The sequence below is a fragment of the Phycodurus eques genome, chromosome 19 (genome assembly GCF_024500275.1).
Source record: "Phycodurus eques isolate BA_2022a chromosome 19, UOR_Pequ_1.1, whole genome shotgun sequence".
In the NCBI taxonomy this organism is placed as follows: Eukaryota; Metazoa; Chordata; class Actinopteri; order Syngnathiformes; family Syngnathidae; genus Phycodurus; species Phycodurus eques.
This window is the reverse complement of record NC_084543.1, coordinates 3,706,278-3,726,546: the sequence shown is the minus strand read 5'-3', so window position 1 is coordinate 3,726,546 and position 20,269 is coordinate 3,706,278. Positions and strand designations below refer to the sequence as shown.

Here is a 20,269-nt window from a genome sequence, read left to right as displayed (position 1 = left end):
TTTCAGCGAATAACAGAGCATATCTTCCAAAAATAATCAGCAAATGCAAAACATTCAGAGGTTCGCTTTTGTACCAGAGTGATTGCAACGACCAGGAACAAGTTCCTTGTGTGTTAAAACATACGAGGCCATCGTAATCCAGATCCTTTGACAATATGTTGACTGACTCTTCCTTCATATTGTAGGAATATCTGCAGACTTTCGTTTCCAGTACGACAACCACAGAGGGACTCGAACCCTCAATCTTCTGATTCGAAGTCAGACACCTTATCCATTGGGCCGCATGGTCACATACTACACAGAAGAAGCGCATAAATATAATATATTAGTTGTTGCATCGGCCTGGATTGAGTGGCGTATGTTCAAGGAGCCTCACTTATTTAAAAACAGGACAATTAAAATGAATGATGCGATGAGGGTGACTATTTCCTTGATTACCATTGAGCTGTTGGCACTGAGTAGTGCTTCAAACATGGGTTGGCTTCATTATCTCAACAGACTATAAAAATCTTGACCTCATGTAAAGCTAAATTGCTTATCTAACTCATTCTCATCTGAGAAGATCTTGTGATTCTATTTAACAGTTTATGTATGGTGACCCTGCCTTTCATCAGCCTGCTATTCCCCAAGCTTTCCCACTGGCTAAATGGAATATGCGGACCGCCAGCTCTGTGCTCATTGACATAGATTTTGTTATTGCATTGCTTTGTTAATGTGGCACATGTCTTTAAGAAGCTTAGTAAAAAGGAGTATTGAGGCCACCCAGAAAATAAATCAATTTGCCATCTTACGCAGTTATGTTTTTGTGGGAATTTCCTCTTCCGTGTGGTCTTAATACTTGTTCGTAAGTGTACCGTGTGTTGCGAACCGGTGTTTCTCAACCTAAGCCGAGGCACATACACTACTCATAAAAGGTTATATCGAGATATTGGGCTCTGAAGTGAAATTTCAACCCACAAGAAATGCACGATAATCTTTACAGGTAAACCCAATAGGACCTGGTCTAAACTTTTGAATGCACATGAATGCTGTTCAATGTTTCAGTACTTTTTGCACAACTGAATGGCAAATTTTACAACAAGTGTTTGATCCGTGAATGCACCAATCATTTTCCCGGTTCAATGTAACATTCACAACAGTGATTAACAATGGATTCCATTTCAAATTGAAACAATCATTGAATTTAAATTCTCAACAATGATCTATAAATTGGCCAATACTACATTTCCAGGTTCAATTAAATTTGGTATTTAAACAATAATAGTAGTAGTAGTAGTAGTAGTACCTTGGAAGGGGCCACTGACCTTAGAGTGTCATCAGCAAGTGGCAACAGAGAGAGAAAGACACTGGAAGAGTAACCGAAAGGATAAAGAGAAGTTCAAGTAAAGCTCAACTGTAAAGGTTACAGTGCAATTTGGGTCCATCCTCAACAAAAATGTCACAAAAAGTATATATAGTATACTGAAATAAATACAAATCTTTGGACTAATGAAGTGGAATTGGGTAATTTCTCAAGATGGCACAGTGGTTGGGAATCACTGTTCCATGTGTTATCATTTTGCCAGGTGCAAACCATCATTGACCTGCTATAACGAAACACTGACTCACTTCTTTGCCTGTTCCCCACAGCATGTTTCAAAGGGATGACCCCAATCTCTCGGGAAAGCCATGTTTTATCTCCATGACAACTATGTCACTCAGCCTTCTCCGCAGTGACCCCTGCGCCGCAAACCATGCTGGGAAATAACGAGCACTTTTATCCCGGTCAGGATGACAAAGATGGGGAGGATGAGGAGGAGGAGGAGGAGCAGGGCAGAGAAACCCGCAAAGGGGAAGGTGGACGTGGCATCGAGAACGGAGGGTTAGACGGTCTGGTGGAGAAGGAGATGACGGGAGGAAGACAATCCTGGGAAGGCAAAGTTGGCGACGTTGCCAAACCGGCAGCCATTGTGGTGGGTAGGCAGAGAGCAGACCGGCCCGCCAGGTCGGGCAACCGTGGGGTCACTTACACATCCGATCGAGCCGCCCTACATCATCCAACGGCCAATAAAACGCAGCATCACGGCACGGTGGCCAATCAGCATCACGCGGGCTCTAATGCAGCGTACAAGAGAAGAGCTCATATGGAGCGCAGCATGACCACCATGGCGCCGATGGAGGACACCTTCCTCACCATGATGGTGTTCCGCATTGGGATTCCTGACATCAAACAAACAGTAAGTGCATAGTTTCTCCAGCAACACAATAACAATAAAAAACAATCATAAAAGTACTCATGTGTGGCCACAGAATACTAAATCCTGCCTACAAATTAGAATTGTGTGTGCACATTATATACAGGCTAGGTGAAAAGTAAAATCAGTATTATTATTACACATTTATTGAAACAAATGATGCCTGTTCTTTGTTTCATGGGAAAATGAAAGCAAATCTTCATATTTCAATGTAAGCACTGCCTGGCATCAACAACCTCTGGAACATACGAACTACCAGTAAGACAATAGGGGGAAAAAGTAAGACAATTAGAAAACCCCAATAGTGTTGTCTGTTTAAAAAAAAAAAAGTTTTCATAGTAACCTTAGCGTTAGTAAAAGTTCGGTAAGCAATTTCTAGTGCCTCGTTGCTTTTTACCCATTCTGTATACATTTCTGTCACAATTTAATTGTTAAACATAAAAATGATAATAATCATTTGGAAGGGCAATTATGTAATGTGTCAGATTGATTATGAGGGTTCCCACAAGGAACATATTAGACAAGACACGAGAAAGATTACTGCCTTGCACTTGAGGCACATGCCTTGTCTGTATACAAACACAGTGCAGCTCAGCTTCCGGCTATTGGACATCATGGTTAGCAACTTGCGATTGGGAGAATGTCAAACTTGTTAACACATTTGAAAAGGCTTCGCGCAAATGTGAGCAGAACACACACACACTAAAACTAGTGCGGTCCAGCAGCCTCTCCCGCACTCTCCAGATGGAACCAAAGCAATAACAAATTCTAGCATAATAATTCACACCGTTCCAAAGAAAACAATTCAGCTGTTTCTGGTTCATTTTAAATCGGTTCTTGTCTGAACCGAACTGTAACCTGATAACCAAGGCACATACCGAATCTTGATTTTGGATTTTTTTTTTTTGGCGCATATTTACACCACTAGCGTATACATTTACGTGGTTTCACCGTTGTTACTGTCGCTCCGAGGGCAACCATAACTATACAAAGTGGCCCGCAATGAAAGCAAGTCTCCTTGCTTTAGAAAATGTCAAGACGAAATAAGAAATGTCAAACAAAAACGTATTTAACGCACCACAGCCTTACTGACTCAGAGCAAACGTTCCCATCTTGACTCCGGAGCTTTCCCAGCAAGCGGACCATTTTTCCACACTTTGTTTCGACCACACCTCGTCTGACAGTGTTGTCATTCTGGCGGGTGACGACTCCCAGAAGGAAGTGAGAGGAAATAATGAGCTTGAATTCATCCGCCTGTGACAGTAGACATATAATAAGTATGTGCCCATGGGTCAGACATGGATTTTTTTTTTTTACAACCCAACCTGGCTCCAATTCACACTCAAATCAGTTGTGGCTTGTGCAAAGGCGTCAGGTGAGAATTGACAAGCCCACACATAGCACGACTCGGCGAGAAATCCTGCCCCTGTGTCAGCCCTCACACCCACCCATCATCTCCCTTACATGCTGGCTGTTCTACATGTCAGCTAATCTGCCCTCAATGTAGCGGTAATTGCTAATCATCTAATTGGATTTTAATGAGTTTGGGGAGAGGTGGGACGGAGAGATACAAATATGGAATATGCTGTACAGTACACCTCTGACAAACCCACTTATACCTCTGGAACACGCCTGACGTGATGAGAAAAAGATGCCTAACACTACATAATCAACTTGCCTAGCTTGGGAATAGAAACTCCCATATTGTAATATGTAGCAGAGGTGGCAAAAGTACTCACGCCCTGTACTTAAATGAGAATTAGATTCTGATAAAAGTGGAATCGTTGATTCCATGCTGTAAAGTGAAGTCAGAGATTTATTTAGAAATATGTTACACATGCTTGAAGGTAGTTGCTTAAGAAGGTGCAAAGACTGAGAAGTACAGTATTTAGTAATAAATTGTGGCGATGAAGGACTAAACTGTTTTTCACCATTGAAGTTTTCCAGATTTTTTGAGGCGTGACTTAAATGGTGCTCAGTGCTGCACTTGGGCCCTGGCATGAGTCGCGCCTCCCCCACTACATAAGAACCCGGGCCCCTTCATTGACATCGACGGCTATCCGGCGCAATTGCGACGTGCACTCAGCTAGCTAGCTACGTCTACACCCTGGAAATACATCTTCACATCAGGTCGTCCGCTGGTGTGACCGCATTAGAGCGCCTGGTTGTCGCGGCATGAAGAAGTTACGTTCCAGTCACGTGGGTGTGGTTTAAGCGTAGTTTTTCACAGCTCAAACATGTAAGGATGTGTAGGCGTAAGAAAGACACAAGACGACGTTTTTCAGCGGACACGCCTACAGTGTTTGAGAGCGAAGACAAAAGCTTGATTAGTACTTTATTACTTCCTACTCCTACTTCCTACTGCTTCTGTCTATGGTATACAACCTCAACACCAACATTCTAATCTCACAACTTCCCGCCACTGATACCGTATAGGAAACATCATGGTCTGCTCTCATTGGCCACTTTGTCCTGTCTACAGTCTGTCGCATAATGCACTCCGCATGTCAACCCAATAAGAGCACACATATACCCTGTAATACAATCTTATACGTCCACATCCCGTGCTTTAGCCCCTTGGGACAGCAGAGATAGCGTTACGGCAGCAGGGGCCTGCCTCCTCTAATGAAGTGGTTGCCATGCCAATCGAGTCGGTTGTGCCTCTCGGTAACTACTGCTGCATCATATAGGGGGCGGATGCTCACTGGAGGGTGTAGGTGAGGGGTTTTGGGTGGCGGGCGAACGTGAACTGTGTCGAGCTGTGCAGTTTTTACTCACTGCTGTCTGAAATGGAACAATACACATGAATGGATGTAGTTTACACCTCCTTGCCCTGTTGTTAGAACCTCGTCATCTCTACTGTGTGACTCAGCACTTGATCAAAGGGTATAATGTCATGTAATGGTGTGAGGAAAGGGGCCGCATGCAAATGACCCTAAAATCGAAAAATGTATTCATGCGCATATTTCGAAGGTGGGTTTTTTTGTGGCCAATGAGTCTCAGCTGGATGTCACACGCTCATGTGGTAATCTGTTCTTTCTCCACTGGATTGTTGCACAAATGTACCATAAGGGAAAGATTTCGCTCCATACAAAAGCTGCCAATGTGCAGTTTTAAAAGTTGTTAGTAAGACGGCTTTTAATAAGTAAACTTTTTTTTTTTTTTTTTTTTTATTATTGTGCTCACTAGAAAATGTGATTTTAAAAAATAAATACCCCAAATGGCTCCCAGTGCAAGTGCATGTTTTTATTGCCTCATTTTATTTGATGTTGCACCAGATCAAGTGTAGGAGATACTTTGACCTGTGTGTGTTTCAGAGGTGTGTCCAGTTTGACCAGGACTGCATAGTGTGGAACGCTAAGCAGCAGATCATCTGCTCCCTCAGCGAGACCTTGTGGGACGTCTACAACTATGGCCTCTTCCAGCCGGCGGGAGAAGGCCGGGACGCCAAATTCTTGGAAGAGGAGAGGACCTTGAGGGAATACTCGCATTCCTTTGAGAATGGGGTGCCTTACCTGGAGGTAAGAAACAAGTTTCGTTGCATAATTTACATTTGAAGTCGAAAGAAACACTGTGGTTCACACATAGAGCTTGCAAACCTTTCCACCTGTTAGTTGCAGTACAATACTTTTGTTTCCCTAATTGAATCAAAAACAATTAGAAAAAAACATGTTAAAGTATAACATGCTAAATTATTATTATTCTTTTTTTAAGTATAAGTATACAAATGAAAGCATATTTACCATGCTCTTAATACTCAATAGTGATCAATGTAAAGTGAACTTGGTGGATACATGACATAACACTGCCCTCTGGTGGTAGAATTGATTTTGGCAAAAATATCACAAAATAATAAATAAATAATATTGATGCCAATTTAGCTGCTAGAATTACAAACTTTCCTGACTATGCTAGCAAATGTTTCCCCCCAAAAAGACCGAGCAACAAATCCAGTGACTTTTAAGACTTGTTTGGAAACTTTTTAGTAACTTTAGAAAAGTGACTCAAACTCTATAAAACACACACATTTACTCAATAAATGACACAAAACTATTTTGTCTGTCATAGTCAGAAAAGCACACAGGCTCTCTGTCTATCTGCAAAATGCAATGTGAGTTGCTGAATTTATTCAATGCATTTCAAACAGTCCAATAGCCACAGTTAAAACCAAACAAATAATAATAATAAATTAAAACTCAATCAGTAAAGGTCTCTGTAGAGAATATATTGCACTAGCAAACCAAATGAATACATTCAATTAAGGTACATGCTCATAATGATCCGAAGCGTCATTTCTGTGGAATGATTCTTTAATTGTTTCCCTTCCAAACCATCATTCTGTATTTTCAAGGGAGGGGAATGTGTACACAAGTCCTCCTGTAATTTCAGTCTGTATGCTATTGCCAGTTAGTCCCTTCCAGATCCAAAAAGGCCATTTGGAGCGGTTTGTATATTTTGGCATCCAGTTCAGGAAATGGAACGTTTGCTGGATCTTATCAGATGTGCTTTTCTGCTATTTCAGCTGAATGAACACATTGACATCCTTGATAGTATTCTGCGCTTGATTGTATGTTTGTTTTTTTTAAAGTTAAAAAAAAAATGTAGCTTTGCAAGGTTGCAAATTTAAATAAAAAATAGTGTGATATCTTGTAACATTCTACTCATTCATTCATTTCAAAAGGAGAGCTGATTTGCGAGTCAAGGCAACACTGTAATTGTTGATATGTGACTGATTAAAACATTTTTTTTTTCCCGCTCCTTAGTTTAGATACAAAACCAGAGTGTATAAGCAGACAAATCTGGATGAAAAGGCCCTTTCCAAGCTCTGTACCAAGGTAATTTTCTTGCGGGTGTGTGTTACTTGTGGACAATGTATAATTCTACTCACATTCACTGACATCTCAGGCCAGTCTGAAGAAGTTCATGGATTACGTTCAGACTGTAGCGCTGGAGAAAATGCTCAAAGTCCTGGATAAAGGCCTCGATCCAAATTTTCACGACCCGGAAAGTGGAGGTGAGTTTTCAAATCAGTTGCTGCCTGCTCGTCGGGACGGAGTTGTCGAGCACATCTTCATATTCTCTCTCCCCCCGTGAACTAGAGACCCCACTGACTGTGGCCGCGCAGACGGGCGTGCCGGTGGAGGGCATCAGGGCTCTGGTTCAGGGCGGAGCTCATTTGGACTTCAGAAGCAGAGATGGCCTGACTGCAGTGCACAAAGCAGTCAGGGTTCACAATCATACCGGGCTGCTGGTAAGGACTGCAACGTGACATCAGTATGTACGGAAAACCATTGGAGCATTTCTTTGACATCCTTGATATCCAGCTTAAGGTCCTCGTACTAGAATCCAACTTTAGCATACTAGTAGCACAACTACATGTGACTACTGAGCCAAACCTGCGCACTCGTTGACAACTGTGTGCAACTATTGACATGATCAAATTCTACTAGTTAACATCAAGCACGTTACTAGTTGCACTAGTAGCGTGCAAATGTCAACTAGTGCACTGTTGTTGTTGTTTTTGCCTCACTTGTGCCCTATCAGTATACCAAAGTTGTTCTACTAGAGTGCAGAAATGTCATACACTAGTAGAAGGCAGTCGTAGAAAAACATGACTAGTAAGACACAGTCGTTCTGTAGTAGTAGAAGTGTAGTAGTGAGGACAAAGAGCGTATTAGTACATGGACCTTGTGCTGGATATCAAGGGTATGGAACAAATGCTCAGACGGTTTTTGGCTTCCAGTTCTAGCGTTGTTTCGCTTGCTTGCCAGGCTCTCTTGTCATTGGGAAGCTCGTCAAACTACAAAGACCGAAGTGGCCTGACCCCGCTGTACCACACCGTCCTGACAGGGGGCGACACCTCCTGCTGCGAGACTCTGCTTTATTACCGGGCCAAGTTGGGGACGAGAGATGAGAATGGCTGGGATGAGTCTCATCAGGTTCTCTTGGACAACTTCTCCAAATACTTCAGGGGGAATTAAGTTGTCTCTTGATATTTAGCCCATGTTACCGTTTTCATGCGGTTTCCTGCCATATTTCTTTTGCATATTTGAGCTGTTGTCTTCTCTGCGGAGGTGGTAAAAGTACTTCCGCTCTGTACTTAAGTAGAAGTGCAGTTATTGTGTTAAAAAAAAAAAGACTGATAAAAATACAAGTATCGATGCAATTGCTTTTGTAAATATATAAAGCTCTCAGAAAGAAATATGTACTCAGGTAAAGTACAGCTACCGGAAAAATCTACTTAACTACAGTAATTAAGTACTTCTGCTTGATTACTCCCCACCGCTGCTTCTGTCTGTGATATAACATTGCTTTTACGCCACCTCAACATCAACATTCTACTCTCGCGGCCTTTATGCACTCATCTTTCCATTATCTCTCCTTCCTCTCAATAGCACAGGGATGAAGAGGAGTTTGGAATGGAAGAAATACATAAGGTACCTCCCATAGCATCAGCTCATCACTCAAGGTTTACGCAGTATAGAATATGTGGACATGAATATACATGACTCATCCCGTGCTAATTGCAGCTAATACATAGAAATGATCTCTTTGTGTGTGTGTGTGTGTGTGTGTGGATGCAGGGGCGTTGCTAACTTCCATTATATCATTATGTGTGTGCTGCGAGCTCGTTGTCATGGTATTTTATTTTGGTTTGCTCCGTGTCGTGTTTTTTTTTTTTTTTTCTTTACTTTGCACATGTCACCTGGTTATTTTAGTCTTTGCGGGAAATATGAGGAAACCTCTCACACTGCTCAAAGCTCATTTCTGTCTATTTGATGTTTTTTTTTTTTTGGTGTCAATTCAATTATTCTGATTCTTTATAAAACATTGTTAAAAGGCATGTAAGATTCTTTTCTTTCTGACTTTCTGGCCTGCTGCTTTCCTATTCTGTTTATTTCGCTCTTCCATACAACATTTGCCTAATTTAACTTAGAACGTATAATATATATTGCACTGTTTTGACTTTTAAAGGCTTGCCAGAACGGTTTTGCCCAACACTTGGAGCATCTGCTGTTTTATGGGGCAGACGCCTCCTCTCAGAATGCTTCAGGGAATACCCCACTTCACATTTCTGCCCTGTACAACAAAGCAAGTAGAACTAATCCCCCCTTATAAAAACGACTGCCAATAGAGCAAATTATTACGGCTGATTGTGATTAAACACTGTCCCTCTACCAGGAAAGCTGTGTCCGTGTTCTTTTGTACAGGGGAGCAAATAGGGAGGCAAAGAACAAACATGGTCAGACTCCTTTTCAGGTAAGCTGACAATTACAGCGGGACGTCTAACACATTGTGTTCGACTTTAGAGGCGCCGCTGGATTTGTTCATTCGCTTCGTAACTTGGAAACGGAGCGTCTACGTTGTTTTGTTTTCCGTTTGCAGCTGTCCGTAATGTCTGGTCATTTCGAACTTGGGGAAATCATCAAAAACCACAAAGATTCAGATATAGGTGAGTTTTCATGCCGCATTTCTTCACTCTTTCCCTTCAAATCTGCCTTCTTATCTTTGTCTATTTCACCCTTGTGTCATTCGCTTTGCTTTTTTTAGTACCTTTTTTGGAGTCACCAAAATATGTCCCCAAGCGAAAAGAAAGTTCCCATACGCTGCCTCTCCCCTCATTGCAGTCCTACCCCTTACTGCGCGCTAACAGCGACAACACCATGACCCACTCTGATCCTGTGGTTATTCCCAACAAGGCCGCAACCACTCCCAACCCAGCTCAGGTATATAAAGTTCCGGTTCTATGGCTGTCCAAAGGCCAGTTGTACTTTCCAAGTACAGTGGCACAGTGGGAAAATAAATGCTCTTTAGTAATCAGCAGTAGAACATGGTTTGGTTTGATAGAGAAAACAAGCAGAACAGTGACTTTGACACTGATATTTTTTGCTTTTGTGACACCTCAAACTATAAAACAAGACTGAGAAAGGGTTTTTGATGGCAAAATATCCTTTTATTTACAGATGTACAACTGTAAAAATGCGCCGTGAGCGACACTGACTCACCGCATGGCTTGAGTTGAACGTCAGTGGCTTTTTTTTACATGCCGTTCACCTGTTTTCACAATAGCGACACACACTTTTTGCTACCTACCGCGACACATACTCTGTTTATGCCATACGTATACTGTAGATACTGTTGACGTATAAGGTGTCTAAACTTGTCCAACTTCCAACGCGTTGGCATTTCTCTCCCTCATAATCGGTGTGATAAGCCGAGATTCACCACCATATCTTTATCTTCTACTCAAAGGCTGTGCTGATTTCAAATCCAAAGCGATGCAGTGCCGCCATCTACAGGGTTTTCTTAGTCATTACAGTTGATTACAAACTTGAATTTCACTTACAAGCTAGGCGACAATACATTGCTATTTTTCCATATAAAAACGTAACATATATCTGTCATTTTTCAGGGGCTGGAACGGATGAGTAGCGTTTCACTTAAGTTCAATGGGGAAAATGTATTTGATAGGGACCAAGCTCTGAGGTAAATACCGAAAATCGCTTTTTGACGCCTACCCAAAAAGGTTTGTAATTACCTATATATGCCACAACATGGTGGCAAAGCACTTGTTTCTATTAAGACACGCCTACCGCCTGACTAAATGAAGCTCCCCCCCTCAGTACAACATAGTAGTTTGGCACCAAGATGCCACCAGATGGCACCAAAGCAATATTTTTATATTTGACAGGTTTTTGGCCTGAGCTCAAAACAGCAAACAGGCAAATAATAGTGTTTATATTCCGAAATGTCATGGCACCGCAGGCCTGTATTGTGTTTCACAGTCTAACGTTGACATGCTTCTGCAGGGCCACCGCAGGGCCTCCATTGGCTTGCGAAGCTCCAGCAGCCCCAGAAATCGCACCCGTTCACCATCACGAGGACGAGGAGGCCAGAGCGACACCGAGGAGCGGCACCGGCAGCCACGAGGCAGGCAGGGGTAAGGAGCCCGTGGAGACCGACGGCTTTTCTATCTAATCAGGTCCTTTTGGTTCCATTTATAAACTGTGCTGAGCTTTAATTGTCCCACTTACATTTTCCGACTAATTATAACCACGAGAATGTCACATTGTCACATTTGGAGTGAGGAGTTAGTGAACGTTCTATTAAGTAATAGAAATAGAGGGACTAGTTATGGCCTCAATGTAGCCTCAATCTTGTACAACAGACTGATAGGAAAATTGCAGTTCGCACTTAAATCAATGAAATGAGTTTCACGACATTTGAATGAATGAATGAATTTGAGAGAAGTGAATCATTCCCTCATTCCCTCGTCCCTAAACACTATGTAGGGCTTTTTATACAGTGGGCTATGTTGTTCACTTATCTGTCAAATCAAATATAGTTTTCCAAAACTTCCCCAGGTGCGCCGCCAATTGCGTCATTGCTGTCACGTAATTACAACATACCAGATCAATGTCAGCTATTGGACCTTGTGTAATAAATATGAACTCATTAAATGCATTTTAGAATTAAATGTTCAAACTGCGAGGCACGGTGGGCGACTGGTTAGAGTGTCTGCCTTACCGTTCTGAGGTTCAATCCCCGGCCCCGGCTGCGTGGAGTTTGCATGTTCTCCCCGTGCCTGCGTGGCTTTTCTCCGGGCACTCCGGTTTCCTCCCACATCCCAAAAACATGCGCGGTAGGTTAATTGACAACTCTAAATTGCCCGTAGGAGTGAATGTGAGTGCGAATGGTTGTTTGTTTCTATGTGCCCTGCGATTGGCTGGCAACCGGTTCAGGGTCACAGCTATCATCTCCTGCCCGATGATAGCTGTGATAGGCTCCGGTACGCCCGCGACCCTAGTGAGGAGAAGCGGCTCAGAAAATGGATGGATGGATGTTCAAACTGCACTTAATTTTACAGTGGCTTAAAACTAGTTTTTAATCCAGTGCAGTAAATGTGTTAAGTACAGTTCAGTTGTATTTAACTTTAAAGTACAATACATTTAGGGTTCATGTTTTAGAACTGTTTGTTTTCAAACATTTATTTGGGTAACATTTCTATTAAAATTTTCATGGAATCATTACTTGTCTTACAATAATATTAACGATATATTTTTCTGCCTCATTTTTGATGAACACTTGGGCCTACTACTGTCTTTGAATGTTGGTCACCATGGTGGTAGTTGGAAAGCCAATTATTTTTTGAGGTGGTACTTGGTGTCAAACGTTTGAGAACCACTGATGTAGGGAATAACCAATACTCAGTTCGCATTCTAATAGCACTAACTGCAAACTCACTATAAGAGATTGTCATTGTTTCGGCCTCTGTCCACAGGGTGACCCCTGCAGGCAGCGGGGGAGGTCAAATGAAGCGAATGTACAGCGCAGTGCCAGGGCGAGTATACGTGGCCACTCGGGCGCACTCTGCTAGTGGAGAGAGACAGCTGTCACTCAACAAAGGGGACAAAGTTAAAGGTGAGATGAGCCTGTGGTGCAGTCACCCAGGAATAATCTATTACTCAGATCTGAAAAACTAAGCATCAACTGCAAAGAAAATGTGATTTTTGTGGCATTTGTGTGTAAAATCTGAACTCGAATTTAGTAGGACTTTGTTGAAAAAGAGATGACCGCCCAGCTGACATATTTTAGGGTAAGTTTAAAACGCGGAAGATGTATCAAACAGGATTTTTGTACCGAATGTCGATTGGAATTCAGTAGAATTTTGTATGAAAAGAGGTTATTGCCAAATGGAAAAGAGGTTAGTGCCATTTGGACAGACTTTAAAAAGTGGAAGCTATGAATGTAGTGGTTTTTTGTTTTACAAAATGTGAGCAGTAATTTAGTAGCATTTTCTATGAAAAGGGATCACTGCCAAACATAGAGATTTAAGGTGACTTTAAAAAAAGGGAAGGTATGAATTTTGTAGGTTTTGTTGTACAAAATGTAGGCTGGAATTTAGTTGGATTTTGTACGCAAAGCGATTACTGCCAAATTGAGGTTTTAGGACTTAAAAAGTGCTGTGATGCTCATATTGCTCAATATATAGTTTTTCTTTTTGTAAGTCTCCCTGCTAAACTTGCCTAAGAACACAAACTGCTGGAGAAGAGGCTTAATCATCAATAAGAGAAATGAAACCGCTCTCAAAGCATTACATCTATCCCCAAGTATTTATTTGTTGCTTGGCAGTGTTAAGCGTCGGCGAGGGAGGATACTGGGAAGGAACGGCGAAAGGTCGCACTGGGTGGTTCCCCTCGGACTGTGTGGAGGAAGTGGCACCTGTCAACAAGGACAATCGAGCAGGCAAGATGTACAAACTCAAAGAACGCCTGGCAAATGAACATCATTTTTAAGGGGAGAAAATGGGATTATTTGGCCAAGAGGCATTTTCTTGAAGAAAGTATTCGCAAAGCGCATTTGGGGACTGGAAGTGACAGTTTTTTTAGAAACTGATATAAAGTAGGCCCATTAACATGTTTACCATTAAAAACGTGACTAATCAACACCCCGGCGCCCTCTGAAAATGTTTATAATTGCTTATATGAAGTTTAAATATAAACATTTTTTTAGAATAATATAATTTTGCACTTTTCTTACAACCTTACCCTTAAAAGTAAATGGCACGCAGATGCTTCAGCTTGTTTGTTGCCACTCAGCAGAGCAAAACAAATTAATCACCAACACAACATGCGGCAAAGACTCTCCTTAACTCTGCTAACAACCCAGGCTAAATTTTGCTCCTCATCGACTTGGAAAGATCTTAATCTTTCATTTGCGATGTACCACTTAAACATACTTTCTTTGCACCAATTACTACTTAGCATTTAGCCAAGGCTTTGGCGCCATATTGTGGCATCTTAGGGGATTCCGGACGTGGGAATAAAAATTTGCTGTATTATAACCTAAAATGTCATTTGTGTTCACGACCTCTAGTTATTTAAAAACAAATTTAAAAACACCCTGAGCTGGTCGCCAGTCAATCGCACGGCACATATAGAGTTTACTTGTGACCTTAATGAAGACGTGCTATAGGAAATGGATGGATGGACATATTTTCCCAGTACAAAAGCTTAATGATGTGTCATTTAGATAAATTCATTGCATCGTCCACCTTCTCCAGATACTGGACGCACATTGTCACACGTCTAGAGTACCGGTAGTATATGCGGAAAAAATTGTGCAGCACATACTGTATATTCCATGGGTTGCAAATTTAGGTTACATGGTCCCTTCTGGGTAGGATTATCGTTTAAGTCACTGTAATGATGGCCACCTGTTAGTCATTTCTACAGGGCCTAGACATTCAGAAGGCCACAGCTGCATGAAAGACACACCGAAATAAGGGCGGGAATCTGTTTGTGCATGAAAAGGCAAGGGAAGGTGTCAGACAAACAATGATGAAACTAAAATGTAGCGTATGTGTTGCGTGCCTTGCAGAGACACGCAGCGTGAAAGCCAAGCGGAAGCTTTTCCGTAACGTCACAGTCGGCGCCTACGACGGCACCGATGGTCCCAGGTAAGAGTCCACTGGACAAAAAGATGAGTTCCTTCCCATCTAATCCCATAACTACACATTTTGCAGGGGTTATTGTAATTGTTACTTTTAACCTAAATATTGATGACCTGTTCAATGAAAAGGAATTTAAGGTCCCATATTTTGGCTATTTAGACCTCCATAGAGTGACTCTCTAACATGTACAAAAGTGTCAATTTCGTTTCAAAAAACACATTGGTTTTGTCATAGGAGTGTCCACAAAAGGCCCCTCTGACAGCTACTTCTGTTTGACCCAGTTTTCTATCCGCTTTGTCCATATTTGGTGAAGACCGCCCCTTTTCCCCTGATTGGTTGCCTCCGCGTAGAAGACTCACTTGTGAGAGCACACGTGTTTGTTATGTTGACAGCGCTGGCTCAGGAGCGGAAAGGGAAGGCGTAGATCTTTGGTAGCGATGTAGATAAGCTCGAGAAATTCCAATGTCCTGATTCACTATATAATATTGACCATTATAAAAAACATACGGGTGGCCTACATGGGTTTTCTCCGGGTACTCCGGTTTCCTACCACATCCCAAAAACATGCGCGGTAGTTTGATTGAAGACTCTGAAGTGCTCGTTGGTGTGAATGTGAGTGCAAAAGTGCAAATGGTTGTTTGTTTCTATGTGCCCTGCGATTGGCTGGCGACCAGTTCAGGGTGTCTCTCGCCTCTCGCCCGAAGATAGCTGGGATAGGCTCCAGCACGCGCGCGACCCTCGTGAGGATAAGCGGAACGGAAGATGAATGAATGAATTTTATATCGTGTTTTTTTTCAACTTCTGAAAAATACCTTACAAAAGTGTGTTTTTGAGGGGGAAGCTGGGACGGAATAATGGCATTTCCATTCATTTCAATGCGGAAAGATGATTTTAGATACTTGTATTTTGACTTACAAGCGTAGTCAGGGAACGATTGGAACTCATATCTCAAGGCAGCACCGTGTTTTACAGTACATTATATCATAGTCCTTTTTTATATAATACAGTGTTGTTTTTCTTTATTCAAACGTAATAAAAGAATTGTGGGGGCGCTAAAAACGGATTAATGGTATTTCAATTCATTTCAATGGGGGGGGGGGGGGAATAAATAAATAAATACAACATAATGAATTGAAAATTATTTAGCGGACCCCCAAGCTACTGCTCGTGGACCCCCAAATTTGAGAACCACTGGTTTAAAGGCGCGTCTCTTTTCCTGTGTGATCTGATGCCCTTGAACCGATCTTCAGTGTGGAACATGGTGTCTGTGGATGTGGGAAGCAAGCGATCTGTCAGCTCTGTAGCTTTACTAGCTTGGAAGGAAACAGAGCGTGTTTGAGCAAGCCCACTTGTTTCACCCGCTGTGCTGTTATGTCCGCCCTTGTGCTACATTCCGAATCAGCGTATTCTCTCTCTTTCTCCGTTTTCTGTTTTCTTTTTCATGTTTTTTTTTTAAGTTTCCGTGAGCACAGCCATGTCATTTTCAGCTCCCTATAACTTGGCATGTTTTTTGTTTTGTGTTTTTTTTTCTTTTGACATAAGGCTGTACATGTTTTGCTTTGGAGTCGGTTTGCATATGAATATGTCTTTGTGAGTAAATACATCATGTTGCTGATGATGAGTCATAAGCAGGCTGAGCATTGGTCGTATCCCTGAGCTAGTGAGGGGACCTCACAGCCTCTTGCACACTGGAACTGACATCAATGTCATTATTTTTATGTATGTGGTTGTGTTTTTGTTTTTTTGTACCCGTGTAATTACCGAGCGGTGGTGGAGTGGTGCTCCATTCAGAACAAGGTGATCTGGTACATGTTTTCTCTCTTAGGGAGAATGTCAAATATGATTCCACATAGCAACTAAGAGAAGTGTTTGTGATGAAAAGCTCGGCGATGACAAAGTTGGCAGGTGTGTGTGTGTCTGTGTGTCTGTGTGTAAGTCCATGGTGGGAATCAGCTGTTAGCCAATCTGTGATTCACCAGTGATGGAGAGCGTACTTTTGCACATCCTATCTTGTTATTGTCACCCATCCCCCCGCTCCCCTGCTATCACACACACACAGATGAATAAATATCTCATGTTGTCAAACTCCTCCATTGTCTCAACTATGCGGTGTTATGGAAAGCCATTTGAGCATTTATTCCATATCCTACTACTGTGCTGCATTGTCAAGGTACGAGTAAGCTCTTTGTCTTCACTAGTAAGACAATCCAGTGCACTAGTAGAACAATTGTCTTACTAGGCAGGGCAAGGCAAGTCAAGTAGTGAAAGTGCGCCCTAGTTGTTCTACTTGTATGCAGAAATTTCATACAGTAGTGGAAGGCAGCGGCAGAAAAAAAAAACGGCATTTGTAAGACTCATTTTACTAGTGCACCTGAGTCGTTCTACTAGTGCGCAGAAAAGTCATTGGGCAGTAATGAAAAAATGTCACAAGACATTGTCATTCGACTAGTGCGCCCTAGTCGTTCTTCTAGTGTGCCCTAATTGTTCTACTAGTGCGCAGAAATGTCATACAGTAGTTGAAAAACATCACTAGTAAGACATAATCGTTCGACTACGACTTGCATATTTCCCATTGTTGTACAAAGAAATCTTATCTTATCTTACTAGAGCACTGAATTGTCTCACTAGCGATCACAGCGCGCATACTAGTACAGGGACAATTCAGCACTCTAGTAAGATATGAAATAAATGCTCCAACTGCTTCCCATACGGGGCTCAGACCTGCACGCGCCTCCTCCACGCCCGCTCTCTCTTTCCCTCCTCACTCTCCCCGCTGGAGGGAGGAGGAAGAGGAGGAGGAAGAGTAGGAGTGGTGGTGGGGGTGGGGGCGGGGGGGGGGGGGGTGGGGGGTGACATGGCAATGGGGGGATGCGGTGAGAGAGATTGCTCTCTCTCCCTCTCTTCTTCGTGGCCGTCACTGGGCCCCAGAAACAGGAGCGTGTGGTTCATTTACAGGTAGCGGCTGTTTCCTCGTTCATTGGCTGGCTATGGATGTGAGGAGAGGACAATGGAGAGAGGGGAGAGGTAGATGATGCTACTGAGAGGCCGTGTGCTTTTTTTTTTTTATTTTTTTTTTTACAAGACCGAATTCATGTGCCGCGCGCGCGTGTGTGTCTTCTTTGCGTCGGAGCGTGCGTGGGTCTGACATTTTGCGTTCAATGTAAAGTGGCTATAGCTTGTAGACGCTGCAGCATGCTTATTTGTGTGTCTCTGAACTATGTGGTTGTGTGTGCGTGTATGAGTGTGTACAAAGAGAACACACATTGATGCATTTCAGTCAGACTGTAGGTGTATTACATTCTCTTTTGACTCATTATTTCCTTGAAGCGGATTCTCATTCATATGGGCATTGCTATTTATACCCGTCTCTTTAAATATCCATTGTAGAATTGATGATTGTGCAGTGGGATTACATTCAGTATTTATTCCTACGTGTGTTAACGTGCATGCGTCCATGCATTAACAGAAAAGGTTTTGCCGGTGCACATCCGATGCTGTGGGAATACCACCTCTGTGCCCGCACTGAATATTTGATACATCGCCATCCATTGTGTGTGTGACGGACATCCATCAAGTGCATCACCCGTGGCGTGTGTGGCTATTGTCCAGTTAAATAGCTCTAATCAGCTGAGGCCAAAGTGGTCAAAGTATGCACAAGAGTGACCGAGGGTCTCAGTCGGAACCACCTGGAGGACCCACGTCACCGGGCCGTGTTTCCCCCTCCTCGTACAAGTGGATGCGCAAAGATCCCAATGTATCGGTCCACCCACTCTGCTACTTTGATCTTCAGAGAGGGATTGCATGATGGAGGACAGGGTGAGAGAAAAAGGAATGAGGTGTGAGGAACAGATGGCAGGAAGGCGGCAAAGCCTTGGCAAACCAACAACATCGATGGAGAACGCGCAAGGGACGGCCCTCCGTGAGGGAAAGTAGCGATCGTCTTGAGTTCAGTGCTCAAGTTATGGCTCATTGTGTGGCTCTTTGGTCTTCTCTTATCTTTGAGGTTCAGCAGAAAGCATTTATGCTTTCGGGAGATAGAGCATGGACAAGGACCGCAGTTGAGTTTAGGGCTGACATCCTGTAGTGTTTACTACAATTCAGGAGTAAAGTCTTATAGACCTTTGCACCATGACGTCATGCGTACTTCCGGGTGGCAATAGCACCAATGGCACCACTCGTAAACTCCATTTTATTTATAGAGCACTTTACAAACAACCTCAAGTGAAACAAAGTGCTGTACATAAATGCAAATTGAACACAAGACAATTGAAGATAACCTATTTTTGAAACAATAACAAAGAATAAAAAACAGTAAAAACAAATAAGACACTAATACAAAAGCAGTCTCAAGCTGTGTTGAAAGCCAAGGAATACAAATGGGGTTTAAGGTGTGTTTTAAAAATGGGTAGTGAGGGTGAGTGGAGGGGAGGCCAGAATAGGAGTTACTCTTACGTGTTCCGGTTAAGAGGCAAGCTGCAGCATTTCGAACCAGCTGGGAACGTTTGCGGGAGGACTGGCTGACTCCAAAACAAACCAACCTTTGCATAACGATTGAGAAAACAAGGTCAATAAATGGCTTGGATGAGGATTTTAGCCTTCATAGTTTGTATGTGTGAAAAGTCAGTCTCAAAAAAAGATGTTACATCAGGTTAATTGCCTGTGAGGTACGTTGATTCAAAAGGAGACGTGGTGGAAATTCAGACAGTTAACGTGATGATTGAGGGACTGGCTAATTAATTGACTTTTCTGTTTTGCTCGGATTAATGGCACAGACAAACTCTTTTGACAGTGAAATAGATAGCGCTATAAAGCAGACGTAGACGACCAAATCAAACATTTTATGCATAAGAAAATGGCTTCCACAGGCCTAATGATGGAGTTTTGGTTCCCAGACTGTCCCTTAGAAGTGGCTACTACATCTTGCAATCTTCTCTCTACAACCATTTACAACATCCGCTTGATTTACTCTCCTCAGCCACGTTTCGCTGGATTAATTAAGATTTTTCCTCAAGGATATCCAAAAGGTTTTTGTCAAGGTTTCCGATTCTGACACCCGGACGGATCCTGGTGCCTGGCGCCTGGCTACAAACATTATAAAAAGGTGTACATGTACAGTATTTCCTATACATCTTATGCTTGCAATTTTTGTTTTGTTTTCAAATATGTTTACAATATGTTTCAAAATAATTTGATGTGTGTTTTATTATGTTTAAATGGTTAAAGTGTGTGGAAGGGTCAAACTATTAAAAAAGGTTTTATTTATTTGGTCTCTCGATATTGTGGATTTTCACTTATTGCGGGTGAGTCTGCAACCTATCCCCCACGATAAATGAGGGTTAAGTGTATGAGTTTAATATTATTATACTTAACATCCCTTTTTGACTGGTTAAATAAACAAATATTGTTACACTAGAGATAATAAAATAAGTAAATCATTCACTATAGCCAAAACTATTGATATAAAAGAAAAAGCTAATCGCGTTCATAAAAGTGTGAAGCCGAAGGTCACAAACTAACCTAACAAATAAGAATGTGTTTCATTTCCTTTTAAATCCTGCATTTCTGCTGTCTAAAGGAGCTT

At 42.3% G+C, this 20,269-nt stretch overlaps 1 protein-coding gene across 1 annotated transcript in view; it reads left to right on the top strand.

Moving 5' to 3' along the window:
• The first annotated feature begins 1,718 nt into the window (after positions 1–1,718).
• LOC133418240 (SH3 and multiple ankyrin repeat domains protein 1-like) overlaps positions 1,719–20,269 on the top strand; it is a 29,495-nt gene continuing 10,944 nt past the window's right edge. The window contains exons 1-15 of the mRNA XM_061706719.1: positions 1,719–2,216; positions 5,552–5,755; positions 6,998–7,069; positions 7,140–7,248; positions 7,334–7,485; positions 8,006–8,173; positions 8,630–8,671; positions 9,210–9,326; positions 9,417–9,494; positions 9,621–9,687; positions 9,786–9,961; positions 11,045–11,175; positions 12,517–12,656; positions 13,368–13,481; positions 14,616–14,694. Coding sequence (XP_061562703.1) covers positions 1,734–2,216; positions 5,552–5,755; positions 6,998–7,069; positions 7,140–7,248; positions 7,334–7,485; positions 8,006–8,173; positions 8,630–8,671; positions 9,210–9,326; positions 9,417–9,494; positions 9,621–9,687; positions 9,786–9,961; positions 11,045–11,175; positions 12,517–12,656; positions 13,368–13,481; positions 14,616–14,694 — 2,132 coding nt within the window. The 5' untranslated portion in view covers positions 1,719–1,733. The remainder of the gene's footprint in view (positions 2,217–5,551; positions 5,756–6,997; positions 7,070–7,139; positions 7,249–7,333; positions 7,486–8,005; positions 8,174–8,629; positions 8,672–9,209; positions 9,327–9,416; positions 9,495–9,620; positions 9,688–9,785; positions 9,962–11,044; positions 11,176–12,516; positions 12,657–13,367; positions 13,482–14,615; positions 14,695–20,269) is intronic.